The sequence below is a fragment of the Mustela lutreola genome, chromosome 8 (genome assembly GCF_030435805.1).
Source record: "Mustela lutreola isolate mMusLut2 chromosome 8, mMusLut2.pri, whole genome shotgun sequence".
Lineage (NCBI taxonomy): Eukaryota > Metazoa > Chordata > Mammalia > Carnivora > Mustelidae > Mustela > Mustela lutreola.
The window spans coordinates 85,542,788-85,565,535 of NC_081297.1; the positions used below are offsets into that span (position 1 = coordinate 85,542,788).

Here is a 22,748-nt window from a genome sequence, read left to right on the forward strand (position 1 = left end):
TCCGTTGTCCCAGTGCACATGAATCCTCATTTCTGACAACCACAGGCATACTGGATTATCGTTTTTTACTTTTAATGTTGGCAATATAATGGGAATGCCAATCCGTATTTTGATTTTGATTTTGTTGATAATGAGAAAAGTTGAGGGCATGGAAATGCTGATTGGCATCTTATTATTATTTTTTTTAAATAAACATATAATATATTTTTATCCCCAGGGGTACAGGTCTGTGAATCGGCAGGTTGACACACTTCACAGCACTCACCACAGCACATACCCTCCCCAATGTCCATAACCCCACCCCCCCTCCTGAAACTCCGCCAGCAGCCCTCAGTTTGTTTTGTGAGATTAAGAGTCTTTTATGGTTTGTCTCCCTCCCCATCCCATCTTGTTTCATTTATTCTTTTCTTATCCCCCAAACCCCCCACGTTGCCTCTCAACTTCCTCATATCAGGGACATCATATGATAGTTGTCTTTCTCTGCTTGACTTATTTCACTAAGCGTAATACCCTCTAGTTCCATTCATGTCGCAAATGGCAAGATTTCATTTCTTTTGATGGCTGCATAGTATTGGCATCTTACTCTTTTGTGAAATGCCTATTCATGTTCTTTGCCTGTTTTTCTACTGAAACATTTTTTTCTTGTCAATCTTAAGACTTGTTGGAATAGTTAGCATATTGATTTTTGGTCTTTTACAAAGCTCAAAATACTTTATCATTTGTCCTCAACTATTTTTATTATTTATGCATTATTCATAATTTCTTCTACAATTTTTATTGCTTAATTTTCTCCTTTACATCTCTGACCCATTTAGAGGTGTTTTTTTTTTTTTTTTTTTTTTTTTTTTTTTTTTTTTTTTGCCTATAAATAGAAATAGGAAAATTCTATAAAAAGGAAAGTGATGTGGGTGTAAATATAGAGTAGCTTTTGAGAAATTTCTAACAGATGACTACTTCTTAAGAAACATTTATTAAATGATTTGTTTTTACTCTTTATTTAATGAAGCTCTTATAATATACTGAATTTCCAATGTTGGACTCTTTATTTTTGTTCCATTACTTGGGCTTTCTCTCCCAACACCACAGTATTTTATTACAGTAATTTTTTTACTTTATTAGGCAAGTATACGCACATCATTCTCTTTTTATAGAATTTTCCTGACTATTCTCATCTGCTTAAGATAATTTTTCCAGCTTCTTTGAAAGCTGGGAATTTGATTAGGATTACTGAATATGAACATGTCAACTACTTTAGAAAAACAACATATTTAAAACATTGGCTCTTCCTATCTAAGAACAATATATTGTTTATTTAATTTTTCTATAACCCTTAGTGAAGTTTTATTTTTGTATATAGTCTGTTCCTTTTTTCTTAACTGGATATATTTTTTAAATGTTCAGTTTTGAATATATGCCTTTCTTCCACCGTATTCTCCAGTTTTTTCCTTTAACATGACTTTTATAAATGGACACTTTACTGAATGAATCATTGCATGTCTCAGGGTAGGTTTTTTCATTGTTGGTTTTTTTTTTTAGCTCCTTTGTTTGTTTCCGAGATACAAAATTATGTAATCTGATGGGGATTTTTGTGACTGCCTTTACAACAGTTACATCTGCTAATTCTTTATGTTTTCCTCTTTAATTACCAGGTGGAAGTTCAGAGCAATATTAAGTAGTAGTAGTAATTGCAGCCATTCTTCTTGGCCCTGACTTTTTTTTTTTAAGTTTTTATTTATTTATTTGACAGAGAGAGAGAGAGAGAATGCACAAGTAGGCAGATCAGCAGGCAGAGGGAGAGGGAGAAGCAGACTCTCTGCCTAGCAAGGAGTCCAACGCAGGGCTCCATCCCAGGACCTCGGGATCATGACTTGAGCTGAAGGCAGATGCTTAATCAACTGGGCCACCCAGGAACCCCTTGGTTCCCCTAACTTTAAAAGCAGTGCTCCTAACTTTTCACCATTAAACATGATACAGGCTAGCAAAGGGAAAGGAGTATATTTTAATCATTTATTCTTCTTTTAATGATTTTTTAAAAATTAAAATGGAATTGGATACTGAACATCATTTTAAAATTTTCAAAATACATATCGAGGATCATTTAGTTTTTCTCTTTTTTATTATCTTTTTTGGTTAGATTAATAGGGTTCCTGATAGTGTATAAACCTTGTGTTTCTAGAATGAACCATTTTATTGTCATCTCATATTATACTTGTATAACTTGGTATTCTATTAGCAAAAATTTGGGATTTTGACATTGATTTTTAGGTCTGACCTGGACCTTTGCAATAGAAATTTCTTTCTTTTTTTATTGTTTTTTAAGATTTTTAAAATTTATTTATTTGACAGACAGGGATCACAAGTAGGCAGGGAAGCAGGCTCCCTGCTGAGGAGAGAGCTTGAAGCAGGGCTTGACTCCAGGACCCTGAGAGCGTGACCTGAGCCGAAGGCAGAGGCTTAACCCCCTGAGCCACCCAGGTGCCCCTGCAATAGAAATTTCTATTTCTCATTCTCTATCCACTGCTACTCTCCTACAATTCACTTGAATTTTTACAGCTTCTTGAGTTAGATGCTCAATTTATGTATCTTTATATTTTTAGTGGCTGCTTAAGAAACCCCTTTAAACATCCAGAAGATTGTGATTTTTTTTTCCTTCCAGTTGATTTAGAACCAAGCTATCTCTAAATGCAATACGAATAATGTTTCAATGACTAGGATTTATGTGCACAGAACACGGCATCAACTATAACACATTCCAGGCATCACACAACTGTGTAGCTATGATCTGTGCTCTTCTTCCTGGGCCTTTGGTGCAGCCACAGAAATGAGCACATACTCAATGAGCAGAAATGAGACGTACGTGCCCATTATTGGAGTAGGTGACGTTCTAGCAAAGCAGAACATCGAGTTGCCTCATTGTACTTCTTCTGCTTTTCCTCCTGCAGACACGCCGTGCAACTCAATGTCACTGCCACCCAGCAGCTCTTGCTCATGGCCAGTCAGATGCCAAAGCTTGAAGCCTTCATTCATATCTCCACTGCCTTTTCAAATTGTAACCTGAAGCACATCGATGAGGTCATCTACCCGTGCCCTGTGGAGCCAAAAAAAATCATCGACTCCATGGAGTAAGTTGGGTCACATGAGGGGGTCAGGAGGTGGGCAGATCCTGGTTCTCTTTGATTCTTTGTAGGCATCCATTAATGAGGTAGCAAAGCAAGGCACTCTTGAAGTAGCGTGCTCTGCAAAGGTGCTAGCTTTCGCTGTCTGATCCCTGCTGTTCCCTTCATCCCAGCGTGGGGAGTCCAGTGCTTGGTGATGGGGAAAGACGGGCATGGATAAATGCCACAGGGCGGTGGGTATCAAGGAGGGCACGAGTGGTGATGAGCACTGGGTGAACGCGATGTCAGAAACTGATGGTGTATTCTATGGTGGCTAACTGAACATCACAACACCAAAAATGCCAAGGAGTTTTGTGAAATAGTTTAGGATTATAATGGGCTCATGGGAATGCTTCTGTCACTCCGTACTCAGCGTGGTCACTGAAGGAAGTAGAGTGTACAGTGTAAAAGTGAAGGAACAAGCCTTCTGCGTCTGTCCAACCTGGCTTCTGCATGCAGCTTCCTGTCTGTGTGACCTTGAGTGAGTTCCTTGGCCTCTCTGCGCCTCACTTCCTTCATTTGTGAAATGGGGGTGATAACAGTGCTCATCTTGTAGTGATGATGAGTGATAGAAAGCAGTTGTTGTGCTTGGGAGTGTTTAATGGCAGCTGATCCAAAGGTTAATAAAGAAGAACTCAGATGTGGGACATCTGGGTGGCTCAGTCGGTTGAGCGTCTGCCTTCAGCTCAGGTCATGATCCCCGGGGTCCTGGCATGGAGCCCTGTGTCGGGCTCCCTGCTTGGCAGAGAGCCTGCTTCTCCCTCTCCCTCTGCCTGCCGCTCTGTCTACTTGAGTTCTCCTATCTCTCTTCAAATAAATGAATAAAATCTTTAAAAAATTAATAATAATAAGAAGAAGAAGAACTCCTACGTAAGTGGAAATCCTCCCAGCTCTGGCAGAAAGTGCAAGTCTCTTGGGCTAGGAGGCTGAGATACGCTTTCCTTATTGTCTTGTGGTGGAGGAAAAATAACTAGCATTTTTCTCTTCCTGCCTACTAACAGGAGCCACTTTGTTCTTAAGTCAGGCCCTAGTCTCAGAATAAGTGTTTTCGTTTTCTGGGTCTTCATTCTTCTGTTCAATTTAACAAGTTTATCTTGTTTAGAAAAAACAACAACAACTGTAAAAAGGTATTCCGGCTGAGAAAATAGACTACTTCACCATGAAATTTGTCAGATTTTAATTTCATGTAATACTGTATCTCTATTTAAGATAGACTCTTTAAAATGAAGCTTAGCTAAATCAAGAGTTCACTCCCTTCAGGGCAAACATTTTTATCTCCTACAGTCCTGAGAATAGATATTTTTACCTGTCATTTAAAAATATCCAGGACAAAGAAGAATGAAAGTCATCCAAAGGACCCGGAGGTTACCTCACGTAGCTCATAAGTGGTGACTTGCTTAAGTCGTGCAAAGGGACCTTCCGAGTGCAGAGCTTGTCAGGAGAGTTGGAGATAAGAGACTCTGATGCCCCACGTCAGTACAGGAGAGTGGATGTGGAAGGCCTCAGGGTGTTTTGGGGTGGAATCAATTTCTTTTCGGTTAGCTGCCCTCTCACAGTGTTGTCTCTTGGTCTGTGTGGTGTGTCTATATTTGCTGTGCCCAGGAAAGGGGCAGAGCTGTTTGAGTGCAGACTCTGCTGAGATCCCAGAGCCTTCCTCCACTGTTGACCCGTCTAGCAGCTGACACATGACAGCACGATGTGAGGCAGGACAGAGTCTTGCAGAGACTGCCAGAGAAAGGGGACAGGAGTTGCAGCTTCCGTTCTGCCCCAGTGAGGGGCTTCTCCCGGTCCTCCACAGCACTTCCTCCCTCCCAGACTGTGTCCTCTCAGGATCCCCAGGTCTCCAAGAATAAACTCACCTCCCAGAAGAGGAGTTGGTTTCTCTTCGGGTGCCCAGCGCTTGCCATCCTCGCCCACTCCATGTCCCCTGGGGAAACCCAGGGATAGCTACATGATTGATGATCAAACCGGAATTGACATTTGTACAAAATTCGAGTCTCTCATTTACTGCTCCCCAAGGAATATAATTATTCTGAAAAATATACAGCCAAACAAGTAAAAATGAAATAAATTTTGTCTCAACAGAACCCATTTTGCATATAATTAAGAAACCAAGGTTTTCTTCTTTTTTAAAAACAAGGAAAAGTCATAACCACAACTTACTAATTCAGAATTTTATATTCAGGACCAGCTGTCCAGCGTCATCTCCGCCAACCCTCCCTTTATGTCTGTGCGGTGGTCACACTGAAGTCATTACTCCTCTCCCTCATGCCGCTCTGCCTTGGCTTATGACAGTTCTGTTTCTAGAAACTACCTCCACCTCTGCTTCCCTGGTTAATTCCTCCTCGGACATCAGGGCTCTCCTCTGGAAGCCTTTGAACCTGAGGCCAGACCCAATTAGGAGTTAATGCTTCTTATTGGTATGACAATTGTGGCCATGAATCAGCATTAGGAAAACAGACCTCTCCAGCTCTCACACCTGCACGTGTCTGGCCCTCGTCCCAATCATCACAGGCATTTTATCATGGAATTATGTCACTATTCTTCCCCATCTCCCTGTCTTCTTATTTCTAGCTTCTGCAGTTGGGGGTGGGTACCTTTAGGAGCTCCTATGCATAAATGGATGAGGAACTACCAATGAAATTCCAGTTTTCCGGAATAATGACTCATGTAGAATGTTTATTTTTTAAAGTGCACATAACAGACCGGGAAAGATTGCTGCTTTCTTTCCCTCTTTTTCAGGCCAAGTTAACTCCTCTTAGGAGAGACAGAAGGAAAAGATTTTTGTAGCTATATAAAAACTGGAAATAACTATAGCCCGAAACTAGAAAAATGGATCCATAAATCTTTACTGCTTTAGTTAGCATCCTTAAATCAATCTAGTAAGTACGCATTAAGAAGGGAAGGACAGCTCTCATTCATCACCGAGCAATTATTGTGAGTAAAGACACTTTCACAGACATCGGTTCCTTACGGTAATATTGTGGGGCTGGTGGTATGTGTTGCTGCTACTGGGCTAATAAAGGAACAGAAGCTCCAAAAGGCCGAGGAAGGCTTCAGAATTCTCCCAGCTACTAAGTTACAGGGACACCGTTTTTCTCCGTAGCCCCATGATTTGGTCACGCAGCCAGGGGAGCAGGAAGGCTGGAGGCATGCTGGGGATGCGGCCCTGGGCAGCGCAGTTGTTATTTGTAGGAAAGTGGGGCTGGGGCTGCCCTGAGAGTTTTGAATGCCGTGGGGAAGACTGTATTTAATTCTAGAGGCAATAGGGATCCACGGCAGGAGGGTCACGCATGTGTGTGTATGGGGGGGTGGTTTTGTTTGGTTGGTGCTTCCATTTTGTTTTCATCAAAAAAAGACTTGGATGAAAGCGGGCTTTAGGAATGTTAGTGGTCACAAAGGAAGGGGGTAGATCTGCCTGGGCAGTTGTCAGAGGCAGGGACAGTTGTGACCTGCCATGTTGTGGGGTGAGACCGAGAACTGGGGAGTGACAACAGATACCAAAAAACACCTCCGTGTTCGGGGACAGGAGACTGAATGGGATGTGGCCACTGCTTTGCATGTGGGCTTGCACATACCTTCTAATCAACCCTCAGATTCCATCTCTAGTGTCCAGGATTGAAATCCTTTAAAGTTCAAGTCCACTGAAAGTTTTACTCCAAGAAGTGGAGTAAAGTAAAGCTCTCTCAGAGCTAATCCCAATTTGTTCAAGGCTAACATTTGTGGGGTGGCGTCCTTTGATACTGGTGATTCCTCAGTTTGCCTGACCACAACAAGCACCACTCCACTGGCTACAAATCAAGGTGATCAAGCTGTTGCCCCTGAAGACTGGTTTGGAGGTTCTAAGATGATGCCCAGGGAGCTGAACTTTTGTCATAGGCCCGACATAAGTCTTACTGACGAGCAGGCAAGTTTGGGGGAAACTGCCTCAAAGTGCTTTTTCGTGTAATGTCTCTCATTTGACACGAGGTTCATTCGTATTCCAGTCACCCACGCACCCCAGCCTCCCCACTCTCTTTGCTTGTCACCCCACCATTCCTAGAGGCTTTCCCCGAAAGATTTGTACCTACTCAAAATCATGCTCTTGCAGCTACCTGGCCTCCAGAAGCATAGTTAATCTGCCATGTGAAAAAAGGTGTTTTTGATCAAACGTGGGCAGCTGTCAGCTATAGCAGAGATATGAAAGGAAGTCAGATGTTGGAAAGTAGTCTTGTCTGGGTGCTGAAGAACACGTCGTTAACACTAAGACAGTGTATCTACTCCAGGGAAAAGGAAAACACTCATTTTGATTTTGTCCATTTACTGTCAGAATTGTAGAGGCTTAAGATGGCATCTACGCAGCAAACCAAAACAACCCAGAAAATTCTGTGTACTTTTAGTGTTATCCGGTTTTAAATACAAATCAGAGCTGGGTTACACTGCTTCCTAGACAGACTGAATAATTTTCATATTATCAGGCCACTGGAGGCCAGAATAGGTGCTTAGTAGAAGTCAAGGGGGAAATGCAGAGGCCAGCTCACCGCCAGCACCAGGCACAGGAATCCCCTTGACCCCAGTAAAAAGTGTAAATTTGCTCTGAAGCCAACTCTGCCACATTGAAACTGACACAGGAACCTACGGCAGGATCCCTGCAGGAATCAAGGGAAAAACCTAACTCAGACAGGAGACGGAGAGAGCAAACCTGACCATGGCCGCGTGTCCGGTACTTGCTCCGCAGAAAACTTCATCCGAAGTACCACTAGTCTTGTTGCCTAAGGAAACTAGGAGGAAAAATTTATATTCCTCTTACTATTTCATTTAAAAAGTACCTAAATTATGAAATCATTAATGATACTAAGTTGATGCATAAGTTTCAAGCCCCGCCCCCCAAAAAGATAGTAATATTTATAGGAAATAGTATGTACATTGCTTTCTGAAATCTTCACTAACTTTTTGCTTCTTTTTAAGCAATGTAAGTAGAAGTTTAGAATCTGGGACCTATGGGTTCGAAACATCTCAGGTACCCTGAAGAGCATTTGGTTAATTTTAGAAATGTACTTTTATTTATAGAATGTCTTTTTCCATGCCAACCTCACTGTTTTAAAAACAAACTGAGAAGGGGCACCTGGGTGGCTTAGTCAGGTAAGCATCAGCCTTCAGTTCAGGGCATGATTCCAGGGTCTGGGATTGAACCCGGCATTGGGCTCCCTGCTCAGCCAAGAGCCTGCTTCTCTCCCTCTGCCTCTCCCCCTGCTCGCGTTCTCTCTCTCTCTCTTTCTTCCTCAAATCAATACATTTTTTTAAATTGTTCATCAAAAAAATTGAGAACAAATAGCAAATCAGACTTTGGTAAAGAAGAGCATTAACTGAATATAGGTCTCTTAAAGGGTATCACCACTTAACCAGTGGGTCTGTGTGCTGCTTATACCAACGTCCTCTTTGAACCCAGGATGAGATGGGCTAAGGGCTGTTTGCTTGCATCAGAAAAGATAATTTAAAACTGTTACATTTGTAGATACATGCCCCTTTGTTCTTTTACCAAACATCAAAAATTCCTTCAGTTTATTGGCTCATTTGGCTTTATCAAAGAGCTTTAAGTGCAGTTGTGAAAATTCCTGTTTGTTCTCATGATGACTTGAAAATTAGAACAGCTATAATGATTGCCATTTTTCACCAATAAAAACTGAGGAATCAAGAAGCTAATTCAGTGGGATACAGAAAGAGCCACAAATATAAGAGGCAACCATTCACAGGGTATGGCAACTTCTTTTACAGTTGTGTTCTTAGTAATCTATGAAAACAGGATTTTCTTAAAAAAAAAAAAAAAGATTTATTTATTTATTTTAGAGAGAGAGTGTGAGCATAAGCTGCAGGAGAGAGACCCTTAAGCAGACTCTTTGCTGACTGTGGATCCCAAACTGGGACTCATCTTCTGACCCTGAGATCATGACCTGAGCTGAAACCAGAAGTCAGATGCTCAAACAACTGAGCTACCCAGGTGCCCCGAAACCAACATTTTCTAAGATAGGCGAACTCCCTTTCCATGCACACCAACATCAATGACCACAGCTGGTCCCATCCCTGTGACGTATCATCTTAGTGCCTGGTTATGTTCTCATGTATTCTTAAGAATTTGTTTCTTTACAGCCTGATCAGGCTGTATTTTTCCTGACCTGGTTTTTGCAGTCTGTGTGAGTTTGCACGTGAAAGAAAATGGTCTTAGGTCAGTTAATCCACTGTGGACCATCAGATAAAATGAGGTAATGATAACACCATCATGAAATGGAGAGGTGCCTACATTATCCCACATGCTTTATCCCTAACCTCAGGGGGCCATATAATTAGAAAATCTTCCATTTTTCTAAGTATGTGGAATTGCTTTTGTTCTAGGAACTTCTTGACCTTTTTTCCCTATTCAATTTAAATCAAACGGTATTTGAGTATCTAGAAAACACTCAGCACTAATAGCAGCAAAGTAAGGAAAACCAAAACGTTACAGACAGTGCTCATGTCCCACTCCAACATCAAATGAGTGTTCTCAAACCTGAGGGTTGTGTCTCTGAGTAAGTATTGGCATAAGCACATCGTAAATGTCCAATAATTTGTCATGAGAGCAAAGCAATAACAGCTAAGATTCTTCTATAATCAAAATAGTATGACTGAGCTCAGCCCTTGAAGGTAGGAACAAATGTACCAAGCCCATCGATTATAAAAATCACACTAACATATTTAGGTAGCCTGGTTTTTGAAAAATTATATTGTAACAAATGGTTAACCAAATAGGTCTGTCAACTAAGAGAAACATTAAATATTTAATCAACGATTTTATTGCTTTCTTTGAGAAGGGCAGATAGACTTTGGGATTATCAAAAGGGTGCTGACATCTTTAAAAAAGAGATTAGGCGGCTGTCATAGTAACTCAGTTTCTCATGATACATGTCCTTTTGTAAGGAGAGGTGTTCACCAGTCACTATGAGAGCTGCTTCAGAGTAGTACAATCCTGCCTCCTGACAGACTATTAATAGCTATTAGAGAATCTCAGAATTCAAGAGAAATCTCTGGGAAAAAATTACTGAGTTATTACTATGACTGTAAATATAGCTTCAAAATGCATTCCATAGATTTGCTAAAACAGAATGTAGCTCTGCCAAATGTCGTTGCTTTTCTTTGATGAGAACTGAATGGAATTTTAAAAGTAAAAAGCGAAAGGTTGCAAGATAGGTGCGCTAGGTGTGAACAGGACAACTCCGGATGAACAGGGGTTCATCCCAGAACCCTGGGAAGCCTGGGGTGGGAGCCTCTAAGCTCCACGAACACAGCACATGGCATGCCCTGAGCACGGCTGGCACCCACAGGTGTCCTCATGGGTGTACTCCTGAGCCAGTCGAAGAGGAAATAACTGAGGATAATTAGAGATCGTGCATAATAAAGTAGTAGATTGCATGGCTGTTGAATTTACCAGTCTAGGTGGGAGGAAGCTGGACTCAACTGGTAAGAGCGGGCCTCATGGTGCAGAGCCAAGAGCTCATCCAGCAGTCGGGGTTTGGACGGGTGCCTACTCAGCCTTGGTATCCTATGACTGTTCTGAATTCCAGAACTCAAGCGAGAAAGGGGAAGTCTTGTTTGATTGTGTTTCGTTTGGAGGTTCCTTCCTCCCTTCTTCCCTTCCTTCCTGTCTATTGTCTAACATATGTTACTAGAATTCTTTTTGACTCTGACTACCCACAGGTGGTTAGATGATGCTATTATTGATGAGATCACCCCCAAGCTGATCGGTGATCGGCCCAATACTTACACGTATACCAAGGCCTTGGGTGAGATGGTGGTGCAGCAGGAGAGCGGGAACCTAAACATTGCCATCATAAGGCCCTCCATTGTGGGAGCAACCTGGCAGGAGCCTTTCCCGGTAAGTCCACTTGTCTGGATTCCTTGCTTTGCTTCCAAACCATCATCCTTCTCACCCTGTTACTTTCCGAAGATGTCCTTTTCTCTCTCTCTCTTCTCAGAACGTATAGTTGAGTGCAGCAAATCAAATACAAACCCATTATATTAGGACAAAATTCCACATTTGGTTCAGGGTTTATCCAGCATGAGGTTCCTCTGGAGATTCTACTGTCTGTCCCAGAGTTGGATGGAGGTCTTACATTAGACTCTCATTCACTGGAGTCTGAAAATTGTTGTAGCAGATAGTTTTAGTTCTTGGCTTACCCACTATAGTTTAAATATACCAGAATGTTCTTGGTGGCCATTTTGGTAGTTTTATAATTGTCAGGGTAAATAAAAACCACAGGGTTCTCAGTTTAGGAATAATTAATTTTTGCATCTGTGTATTGCTGTATCCTTTTGAAAGTACACCGAATTATACTATCTTTTTTGAAGCAATTCTGTGAAGCTTTAGGGCCAAAGAAAATTGAGCTCTATGACTTACTGAAAATTCAGGCTTTTGAGCAGTCTCATCTATAAACCTGGGCTTATGCTATTTTAGCCCAATACTGGACCCACATGTGGGGAGCCAATCAAATGAGACCATGTACAAGAAGTGTTTAGTGTAGTGCCTGGTCCCTAGTTAAATAAACATTAGGTCTTCCCTCTTCTCTATTCTCCCTCCTGCCCTATTTAAACACACATTTTAACTTTCACGGATGAAGAAACAGACATAATAAGGTCAACTGACTTGCTTAGGGCTTAGGAGACAAGCTCAAGAAGACGTTTTTCCTCCAACAGCTCCATAACATATTCTTCCCGTGAACATCTCTGAGCAAGCTAATGCAAATACAGTATGGGTGCTCGACTTTTCAGATTTTCCAGAAATGGATCATTCCTACAAATCATGTTTGATATGTAGTGTTCCTCTGGAGTTAAGATCAGGCCTGAGGTAAAGAAAAGTGATGGCTAGTGACTTGGTTAACAAGTTATGATATTAAGTCAAGGTTCAGTTTAACCTCTAAGATGTCATAAAACAAACTGAAACTCCCCATGACTCCTCCCCCCCTATAAAAAAAGATGCTGGCAGAATTTTCATTCTTGCACAAGTGCAGAAATATCCAGTGCTTTGCCAGCGATCTTTGTTTGTGATCTTAGATATATTGGATGAGACCGTTCTATCAGCTGGGATCTCAATGCTCTTGTTTGAAACTTACTAAAATCAGACTGCAGACATTGCATAGACGTATAATGATTTTCTGACATGTGTAACTAATAGAGATCTTTTTCTTTTAGGGCTGGGTTGATAACCTAAATGGACCTAGTGGGCTCATTATTGCGGTACGTATAATAATGTAGAAATAACTCCTTGGAAGGTGGTGGAGGAATGGTAATAAAATGCCTAGTGTTGGTTTAGCTTCATTGATCCAAATCCCTAAGTGTTACTTTAGTAACTACAATTGAAGCCACTTAATCTCAATTCTGCTGGTTGGGAAATAGAGGCAGGATGAAATTACTTTTATTATTTGTAGATTTTATTATCAGGAAAGCAGAAGCACTGTGATATCATCAGTTACTCTTGAGGAGTTTTATTTTGGGGAAGTCTGAGCATCAAGGACCATGTCTGCATTTCCCTTTAATTACCACAAGAGGGGAGTGTTTCCTCCTTTTCGCTATTTATTAATAGCTTGAATTAATACAGTAAATTGGGGAGGCAACAAAAATCACATTCTCAAAGATTATTCTTCGTTATAATACACATTCAAGAGTTAATGTGTATGGATAGAAATTTTATGTATAATAAAAATACATGACTAATAGTCCTCAACAGATACAAGAAAGAGAACCACCAATTAGAGCAAAATTTTCTATTAAAAATGAATGAATAGAGAAAACGCTTTTCACCAATACTCCTCTCCCAAACAAGAAGAAACATCAGCGGTGCCTCTAGGTCCCTGCGGTAAAGGCTGATCTAGGTGATGGGAGGCGTGCGCCAGCACACAATTCAGGAGGAAGCACTATAGGACCTGAACGGCCTCTCTGCTCTTTAGGATGATGAATAGGAATTCACTTCTCTCCCTGAGTGTAAATCTTGTTAGAAATGCCGTGCTTCAGAGCTAGGTCCAACGTGAACTAACATACAAACATAAGAGTGAATTATGACTATTTGTCAAAGACAGCAGCAGAGAACTTCTGATTTCTTTCTAGCAGCCCCTCTCTTTTTGTTTCTCCACCTGTCTTCAACTCTTTCATTTTTTTTATTTTAAAAAATATTTTATTTATTTATTTATTTGATGGTGGAAGGGGGGAGAAGAGAGAGCACAAGCAAGGGGAGCAGCAGACAGAGGGAGAAGGAGAAGCAGGCTCCTCGCTGAGCAGAGAGCCCTATGTAGGACTTGATTCCAGGACTCTGGGATCATGACCTGAGCCGAAGGCAGATGCTTAACTGACTGAGCCACCCAGGCGCCCCAACTCTTTCATCTTAAGATCTTAGTTGGGGTGAACATTTGGTAACTTAGAACATAATTATTTTTACATGATCCTAGAGTGAGGTTTATTATATTATTTACAAAGCTGCACAGGGATGCAGATTTTCTAAAATCTTTCAGACTGATTTCTTACATCAAAAGGAAGGGGAATCAGTCACAAGAAAATAGAGATTAGGAATACAGGAAAGTGCTAACCACTGCAAATCAATGCTGGAAATATGCAGGGTATCAATGACTTCATAAGGTCAGTGAACATGACTATTAACCTATATATTTATTGGTATGACTTATTTATTAATGTGAATAATTCCCAATTCTTACATTTATATAACATCTTTGAAGTGAACAAAGTTACTTAACAAAAAATGGTGGCCTTTCCTTAAGTAATAAAGAGTATTTATGGAACGGTAGAAGTCTATTAACTTTTTAAAATGTTTCTTAGACCTCTAGAGGCTACTGTTGTTTCTAAGTTAGTGAGAACTAGCAGAAAATGGTGTCACTTAAGAAATGCTAACTTGAAAGGTGCCTGGATGACTCAGTGAAGTGTGTGCCTTGGGCTCAGGTCCTGATATTGAGCCTTGTGTCTGGGCTCCCTGTTCAGCAGAAGGCCTGATTCTCTCTCTGCCTCTCCTCCCCATTTGTTATCTTTCTCGCTCTCTCTTTAGGCTAAATAAATTTTTAAAAATGGTAAACGAATCTTAATGGAAAATTTGGGAACCTTAGTTCTTAAGTTATCTTATGAATTAATTTTTAAATGTGAAAAACTGTTCTTGGTCTTTGTTCATCAGCTGAACATACTAACCTCTTACAAATTGGAGGAACTCCACCCCTAAAGGAACCTGAGGACCTCTATGGAAATTGGCATTTGAGATGGACTTGGCCGGGAGTTGGTTGTAGGTAGGGGTGGGTTGGATAGGCCGAGAGAAGTCAGCCTTAGCGTGTTAACCTGTAAGCCCTGAGTCAGTGTTAACTGTTGTTAACTAGCAGCATTACTTTAGTATTAGTCCCAGCTGTTACTTAAAACTTGGTTCAGTACTTACTGTTCTTTTTCCTATGCAGGCTGGGAAAGGGTTTCTTCGGTCCATAAGAGCTACTCCAATGGCTGTGGCAGATTTAATTCCCGTTGATACAGTCGTCAATCTCACTTTGGCTGTGGGATGGTACACAGCCGTTCACAGGTGCGCATGTGGAAGCCGGCTTTTAAACATTTGATGAGGAGGAGGGTGAATATGTTAGGCTTAGTTTCAAAATATGTGCGTTTGATTGTAGTAGACCCCAAATGTCAGAAAGGATCAGTCTCAATATTTTACATAGTTCCAAATATGCCATCACATATGCATGGAAATATTTTATAAATACTGCTTCATATTTTGGATAAAGTAGCAAACTCTAAATTGTTTAACCATAAAATTCTCATAACCCCAAAAGGCTTTCCTTTCTAATCAGTAGTCTAAAATACAGCTCCCCTTTTTAAGGCAAAGGAGATAAAAGTGGGTGAAATAAGGGCAACTTTTATATTTTATACAACTGCTCATGTCCTGCTACATGCCAAAAGTTCAGATAACCAAGGGAGGGGCTGTTTCCTAGCACAGGGAGAAGAAAAAAAAAAAAAAAAGGTTGTTTGTATATTTGACTCTGATAGCAAATGGCAAACAGAATTAAATTTTTATTTGAAGTCAGCCATTTAGATATTTTCCAATACAACAGGGCTTAACTGAACTTAGAAGAAAAATAGCCTATATTTTGCCCAATAAACATGTCCAGAATTAGTGATATTATCTGCTTTCTCATTGTCATGGTACCTCCATCTGCTCCCTAAATACATCAACTTATTTGAGATCTCGTTCACATGCACACGCACAAACACACATATTCCTCGTCTTCTTCCATTTTGCATTTTTACCCAAAGAAGGAACAAAAGCTGGAAGTGTTGCCCTGGTTATGGGAATTATTGAAACATCCTTGCCTACATGTTGTTTTTCCTTATCTTTCTTTCATTCGTCCTCCATTTTGTTGTATTTATTTAATTTTTATTTCATTTTCCAGACCTAAGTCAACATTAATCTACCACTGTACATCTGGTAACCTCAATCCTTGTAATTGGGGCAAAATGGGTAAGTGCCTGTAGAGATATAACTACATAACTATTAGCATCTGCCCACACAGTAGTAGTGTCTACCACAGGGGAAAAATGTGGCAAAATGTGTCTTGGAGCTTTGAGTCTAATGGGAGAAAAAGACAAAAAATAAGTACAAGATAAAAGAATTAATAATTATCAATGTGTAAGAGTTAACTAGAATGTGCTGTGGAATATCAAAGAAAGGGTCAGCAGGAATAATGTACATGACTGCAAGCAATAAGGGGTCCGTTGGCTATGAAGATTTTTAAAAATACATAAAACCGAATGAAAGTTAGCACTTGTAAATAACGTCAGTGAGGAAATGCCCCGCCTGCTGAGGCGGGGGCTGCTCCCACGCCCACATCCCTTGTCCCCTGGCTGCACCATCAAGACTGTGGGATCATCAATAACAAGTAGATGTAGGTTACTGAGTCAATAATACTCTTCACTGATTTATACAGCGAGCCATAAGTGTCACTTTGAAAGTATCTTATTGAATGGAAGTAATCAACCCTGCATTAATAGAAAATTAGTTAATCAATGTTGTGCTCCATCAATTTAGTTGATTTCTGCAAATATCTGAAAATTTTAGATCATCTAGTCTTATTTAGATACTAGATATAGAAAAAAAATCACTTGTACTTAATTTGTTAGAATCTGATTTTCATTTCAGAGCACTCTCCTATGCTATTCTATTCATAAAGTTATTTCAGAAAAAATGAAATTATCTACTGGCATCAAAGCTCTTTAGATCATATATCCAGTTACTTAGATCATATATCTGAGTAATTCTGAAAACATTTGGAATTAAAAATACATCTCCTCTACCTCAGTAACAGGATTAAGGTATTAAGGTATTTTTTTATTACTCATAAAAAGTGGCATTAAAGAAGCAAACAAGTTATGTTAAGCTTGTCAATAAAAAGATGCTACATGTAAACTACATTTCTGATGGAGTTCAAGTCTTCTTCTGTGCTGAAACCTCTTATTTTCTGTTTATCAAAGTATACAATATCATAGTTGAAAGTAATCTTAGAAATAATCTAGTGGCCTTTTTTTATTTTATATATGAGACCCCAAGAGAGGAAGAGATCTATTCAAATTCAGGTGGAGGGCTGGTACCTCAAATATGAGTAGAGGACAGGTCTCTGTGCAGTCCCATTCTGGGAGGAAAAAGAGTCCAGATTCCTGGATCAGATATTTCTTGAGAATCTCTTCTGTACAAGGTATATATATTTTATACAGATTTCCAAGTAACACACTTTAACGAGGATAATAATTTTATTACCATGATAACTGATATAGTTATCATAATTGAATAATGAACTTAGGTATATTCTTTGAAAATTTTACATTGGTAAAATCAGTATTTAATTGGAATTAATATCTTTTGAAAAGAATTATTTTATAAATATACATCAAGAGTCTTTTAACTTTTATCTAGGTTTTATCTACTTAATCATTAAAAAAAAATATTGTGGAAAAAACAATCTGGAGACAAAAGTAAATGGGCAGTGGAGTCTGGGGTATCCCCAGAGAAGCAGAAATAACAAAGAAGTAAAAAGTTTAAAATATGAAGAAACTTTCCTGATGGTTCTACAACCAATGAGCCTACTTAGGAAATGTCTTGGGGCTTTCGGAATAGACTAAATAACCTGGGAATCAAATGATGGATTTATGTTCTTCTGAACAATACTTCACTGTATTGACTGAAATTATTTCCCTCAAGAAGTTGTTTTAGATAAAGTTTTCAGGAAAAGGACCCACTTTGTAACCCATTCTCATTATTTGATTTTGTAGGTGACCTCTTGCCTCGCATAAATATCTTAACATTGTTCTTAGAGATTGATTCTAGACTCTTCACAGCAATCACTAGTCTTTATCATTTTGACGCATTGCAAATGCCCTCCACTACAGTGGGCTTATATGCTTCTAGACTTAGTACTCTGTTTTCTTCCCCAGGATTCCAAGTCTTGGCAACCTTTGAAAAAGCCCCATTTGAGAAGGCTTTTAGGAGGCCAAATGCAGACTTCACAAGCAACCTCATCACAAGCCAGTACTGGAATGCTGTCAGCCACCGGGCCCCTGCCATCATCTATGACTTCTATCTGCGGCTCACAGGAAGGAAGCCCAGGTGAGAAGCCAAGTCAGTGGCTTTAAGAGTGTTGTTGCATGGAAGATTGAGGCCCCAGAGTACAGCCCTCCTTTCATCTGGGGGTTGAAGATGACAACTGAATCTTGTATAAATTTAGGGCCAACCGAAGCAGTAGTAATGAGAAGTCCCAAAGGGATCCCTACCTTAAAAATCCTCTATCATAATAAAGGAAAGTAAATGTTGAGAAACTTGTTTGGTCAATTCAGCAAGTATTCATCCAAAAAGCAAAGCAAATGAGACTGTAAGTCTGGAGTTTTCTAAACTGTTAGGTAATCTTAAAATTGTGCAATGATGGTAACACACACACACGCACCCGATAACGTGGGATGATCTCGTTTTCATTCGCACAACAATCCAGAGAGGATGTACTCATAACACCAATTTTACAAATAGGAAATAGAAGCTAAGGGAAGAATTTAAAGTAGTGTAGAAGTGGAAAAGGGGAGAGATCTGGAAAAACCTGAACTAGAATTACTGCCATCTAGAGGCAAGTAAAGAAATTAAAGGGAACAAGGTAGAATGAAATGTGCTGTCGCTGAGGCCGCTCTGTCGCCATCTAGCTGTGAGACTTAGGACCTAACCCTTTCTTTCTGTCTCCCTTGAATTTTGTATTTGTCTGAAGAGCCATCATTATTATAATTACCAAATGCAATTCCTATGAGCAAGCGTGGGAAGCATGAATAACATTGCTTTCCATGCTAGTCTCTTTATAGGAGGCAGTCTCTCGTCATGTTTAATTTCCATCCTTATTAGTAGTGCAAATGGCTAAAGCTTAGGCAATGTTACATTTATCCAAATTTGCAAAGACCTTATTTAGAGCTCATAACTCAGTAATCATCAGGTTCTTCTTGAGCAAGGTGAAAAGGAGACACTGTAAATATTTGTATGGGGCTTATTAAATAAAGGTGGGGAAATAAGGAATACCAAACATTATAGGCAGAAACATGGAAGTCTTTAAAATTTATCAGGGCTGGAGGAAGACCTGGATAAAGAGCAAAGTTCTGCAAGTAGAAAAGAAAAAAGGTGAAAGGGAGCCAATAAAAATTTTTATGGCAAAAATCCTAGAAATCAATGCAAAAAATCCTAGAATCCTTTTAGACTCTTTCCCTTTCCAAGTACGTTTGTGTGTAATCTATGCATTTACAACCATATATAGATATATATAGTTTTGCTTTGAGGTGTGTGTGTGTGTGTGTACGTGTGTGTGTAATTCAAGCCTACATATTTTCCAACTTTTTCCCACTAATGTTCCTTGAAAATCTAAGTCCTTCTGCCTAGTGTTGTTTTTTCCTATTATGGTGGGGTAATGAATATCAGTGCACCTGCATTTTTTTAGAATGTACCACTGGGTCTGGGGTGGAGGCTATCTGGATTTTGTCACTACCTAGGTTGCCCTAAAGAAAGCCTCTGTCAGTTTGCACATCAGCACAGAAGGGTAAAAATGTGTTTTTAATTACCCTCATCAGTAGTTGACCCCCCTCCAAAAAAAATGTTTTGAATTGTCAGACTAATGGCACTGAATGGCATCTCTTTGTTACTTTGATTTGCCTTCCCAATTGTGGAGGGGCTGGGCTTTCATTTTTTCATTGGACATTCAAGGTTTCTCCTCTGTGAGTTGTCTGCCTCTGCTTCCCACCTATTTTTCCACTGGATTGACCATATTAATTTATAGAAACTTATTTATGTGCATAAATACATACTTCATGTATTTTCTCCAACTCAATTTCTTATCTCGTAGCTTTATGAATAAATCTTTTTCTAATACAACAGGACTACATACAATGTAGGTCTTAAGAGCATGGAGTGTAGAGTCTGACTTACACATTTAAATCCTGGCTTCACCAAGTCAAGGGCCATGTGAGCCCTAAATTACAGTCTGTAATACCTAACTGCCTCACCTGTAAAAAGGGATAGTAATCATACCTATTTTATGAGGTTTTATGTAACAGGGCATAGAATATAGTAATCACTGTTATTACTAAAGTTTTAGGGATGACTGGGTGGCACAATAGGTTAAGCATCTGTCTTCATCTCAGGCCATGATTCCAGAGTCCCGGGATCGAGTCCCATGTCAGGCTCCTTGCTCAGCAGGGCCTACTTCTCTGCCTACCGTTCTCCCTGCTTATGCATGCTCTCATTATTTTAAAAAAGAAGAAGAAGAGAAAAAATCTTAAAAAATATAGTAGTTCTACGTTTTTATGTGATAAAATGAATAAAGGAAAAGAGTCCTTTATAGCTTTTACATTTTGTGTGTTAAGAATACCTTCTGTGCCTGAAAGTCATAAATATATTCTAAGAAAAAATACTATTATGCTGATATATTCTGTACCTAGGATATCATTCTACAATGCTTATTTTTAAAAATTAAATTTATTGAAATCACATCAATGAAATGAAATCACATCATCTCTTTACCCCAGGATGACAGAGTTGTAGAAGGGAAAAAGATTGCCATTATCCATTTGGGCTGCTAGCATGGGTGGCTCAGTGGTAGAATTCTCGCCTGCCATTTGGGCTGCTATAACAGACTATCATAGATTGGGTGGGTTATGAACAACAGAAGCTGTTTCTCATGGTTGCAGAGACTGGGCAGTCTAAGATCACAGTGCTGGTAGATTCGGCATCTGCTGAAGACCTGCTTCCCGGTTCCTAGACAGCCATCTGTGTCCTCACATACTGAAAAGGCTGAGAGATTTCTGGGGTTTCTTTTTATTTTATTTATTTGACAGATGGAGGTCTCAAGCAGGCAGAGAGGTAGGCAGAGAAAGAGAGGAGGAAGCAGGTTCCCTGCTGAACAGAGAGCCTGATGCGGGGGCTCAATTCCAGGACCCTGAGATCATGACATGAGCCGAAGGCAGAGGCTTAACCCAATGACCACCCAGGCGCCCCTGGGGTTTCTTTTATAAAGGGCACTAATCACCTCCCAAAGTCTTCTCCATATACTATCACATTGCTTAGAATAGGTCTAACTATGTGCATTTGGAGAGGAGGAAGGGAGATATATTGTCAATAGCAAAAATGTAAGATGATATTAGCCAAATGTAACCCTTTTATGATGCTCATATCAGGGAATAATGAGTATACCTTCTGCCTAGGAATTTCCCATGATACAATGAGAGAAGTCCCGCAGAAGACATTAGGTATATGGATTATTAGGATTTGACCAGAAATAAGACCAAATTCCCAAAATAGCATCATAAGTCATTATTGGGTCGACTACAGTAATCACTACTGCTAACCTGGCCTAAAGTAAATGTTCTATGGGCTAAAGTGATCCGTAGCCAGAAGATCTAGGTTGCTGCATTTGCTGTGTGACCTTGAACCTGTTAATCCTTCTTTAAGATGAAGAGTACATATCTTTACGACCTGTGAGGATCGAATAAGAGCATCAAATATGAAAGTTTTCCATAAATTGTTGTAAATTTGGCAAGTTCACACAGCAGAGCTGGTCCCCGTCCTGACCACAGGGCGGGCAGATGCCAGCCATCAGAAGAAATGGGACACAAGAGTGGTGAGATTACAAAAGCGAGGCTTTTTTAGGTCGGTCAAAACTGGTTTGGAATTTTCCTTTTGTTGCTTGTATTATCATGGCCACTTAATCTATCTTAAGCTCACTTTGCCCATTCATAAAATGTAGATGCGAAGCTACTTAGCAGAGATGCTATGAGAACTAGGTGAGAGAATTTTTTGAAACATCAGCACAGTGCCAGACAGTGGGGTTATCACCTAGTAAGTTCTTTTCTGGTATCAGGCTGCACTTTTAAAATGTTTGCTCATTTTTTTTGTTTTGTTAAGATTTTACTTATTTACTTGAGAGAGAGGGAGAGTGAGCACGAGAGGGGAGAGGGTCAGAGGGAGAAGCAGACTCCCTGCTGAGCAGAGAGCCCAATGTGGGACTCAATCCCAGGATTCCAGGATCATGACCTGAGCTGAAGGCAGTCACTTAACCACCTGAACCACCCTGGTGCCCCAAAATATTTGCTACTCTTGAGAAAGAGAAGGTAGTAGAGAGGAAGAGGAGTTCGATGGTATTAAATGACTAATCAAACTCCCTTAGATTCAATATTCCTTCATTAAACAATTAACGTGTACAGAGAAAAAAAGAATACGTGTTTTAATGAGGAAGTGGGGGAAAGAGGTAAATTTTTTATAGTTTCTGATAAGTAATTTGTCACACATCCTAAAAAGTAGTAATGGGAAAGCAGCCAGCAGTGGTGTGCTGGTATTTGATATCTGATATCTCTTTACCCCAGGATGACAAAGGTCATGAATCGGCTTTTAAGAACAGTTTCCATGCTGGAGTATTTTGTCAACCGGAGTTGGGAATGGAGCACATACAATACAGAAATGCTGATGTCTGAGCTGAGTCCTGAAGACCAGAGAGTAAGTAGAGTGCTGACAACCAACAGGAAAATCTTGCTCATTTGCAACTTAGAATTATTTGACCTGGAAATCTGACAAAGGAAGTTTTAGTTATATACACAGAATCTTTTTTTTTTTTTTTTGGCTAAGAAAACCAATCCGTGCAATTGATATAACTACAGGATATAAGTTAATGTAGATAAGAGACCTGGGTTCTTGACTGGGTAGATCCTCACTGCTATCCTGTAGTCACATTTCACATACTTTGCTTCAATCCCTGTTTGCCTTTGGAGGCTGTTTTCAACAAACCTCTCTATTTTCTCTAATCTCACAACATAGGACTTCAATGACAAAAAAAATCATAATTTTACTACTCATAAATGTATCCATTCTTCTTGTTAAATCAAAATTGTTCTGCATCTCCAAAGCTACAGTTCTTTCTTTCTTTTTAAAGCTAAACCCTCCTCACATGTGCATCCCACTAAGACCTCTCTCCCTCCTCTAGCACACTGACACCTAGACAGCTTCTCTCCCTCTAATGACCTGTTTTCAACAATTCAAGCATC

The 22,748-nt window shown here is 39.9% G+C and overlaps 1 protein-coding gene and 1 long non-coding RNA gene across 6 annotated transcripts in view; one reads left to right on the top strand and one right to left on the bottom strand.

The window, feature by feature from the left end:
• The window catches only part of FAR2 (fatty acyl-CoA reductase 2), a 135,041-nt gene that overhangs the window by 107,030 nt on the left and 5,263 nt on the right, over window positions 1-22,748 (top strand). For all 3 annotated transcript variants that reach the window (XM_059185854.1, XM_059185856.1, XM_059185857.1), the window contains 7 exons: window positions 2,943-3,122; window positions 10,863-11,040; window positions 12,354-12,398; window positions 14,606-14,724; window positions 15,593-15,660; window positions 17,628-17,799; window positions 22,074-22,203. In XM_059185854.1, coding sequence (XP_059041837.1) covers window positions 2,943-3,122; window positions 10,863-11,040; window positions 12,354-12,398; window positions 14,606-14,724; window positions 15,593-15,660; window positions 17,628-17,799; window positions 22,074-22,203 — 892 coding nt within the window. The remainder of the gene's footprint in view (window positions 1-2,942; window positions 3,123-10,862; window positions 11,041-12,353; window positions 12,399-14,605; window positions 14,725-15,592; window positions 15,661-17,627; window positions 17,800-22,073; window positions 22,204-22,748) is intronic.
• The window catches only part of LOC131838954 (uncharacterized), a 30,099-nt gene that overhangs the window by 5,144 nt on the left and 2,207 nt on the right, over window positions 1-22,748 (bottom strand). The window contains exons 1-5 of one of the 3 annotated variants that reach the window (XR_009356763.1): window positions 14,587-14,725; window positions 10,930-11,301; window positions 5,319-7,915; window positions 5,015-5,187; window positions 2,858-4,880 (exon numbers count right to left, since the gene is read on the bottom strand). This is a non-coding gene — a long non-coding RNA (uncharacterized LOC131838954). Of the gene's footprint in view, window positions 1-2,857; window positions 4,881-5,014; window positions 5,188-5,318; window positions 7,916-10,929; window positions 11,302-14,586; window positions 14,744-22,748 lie in introns of those variants that run through there. The other 2 variants (XR_009356761.1, XR_009356762.1) reach the window with 2 other exon arrangements.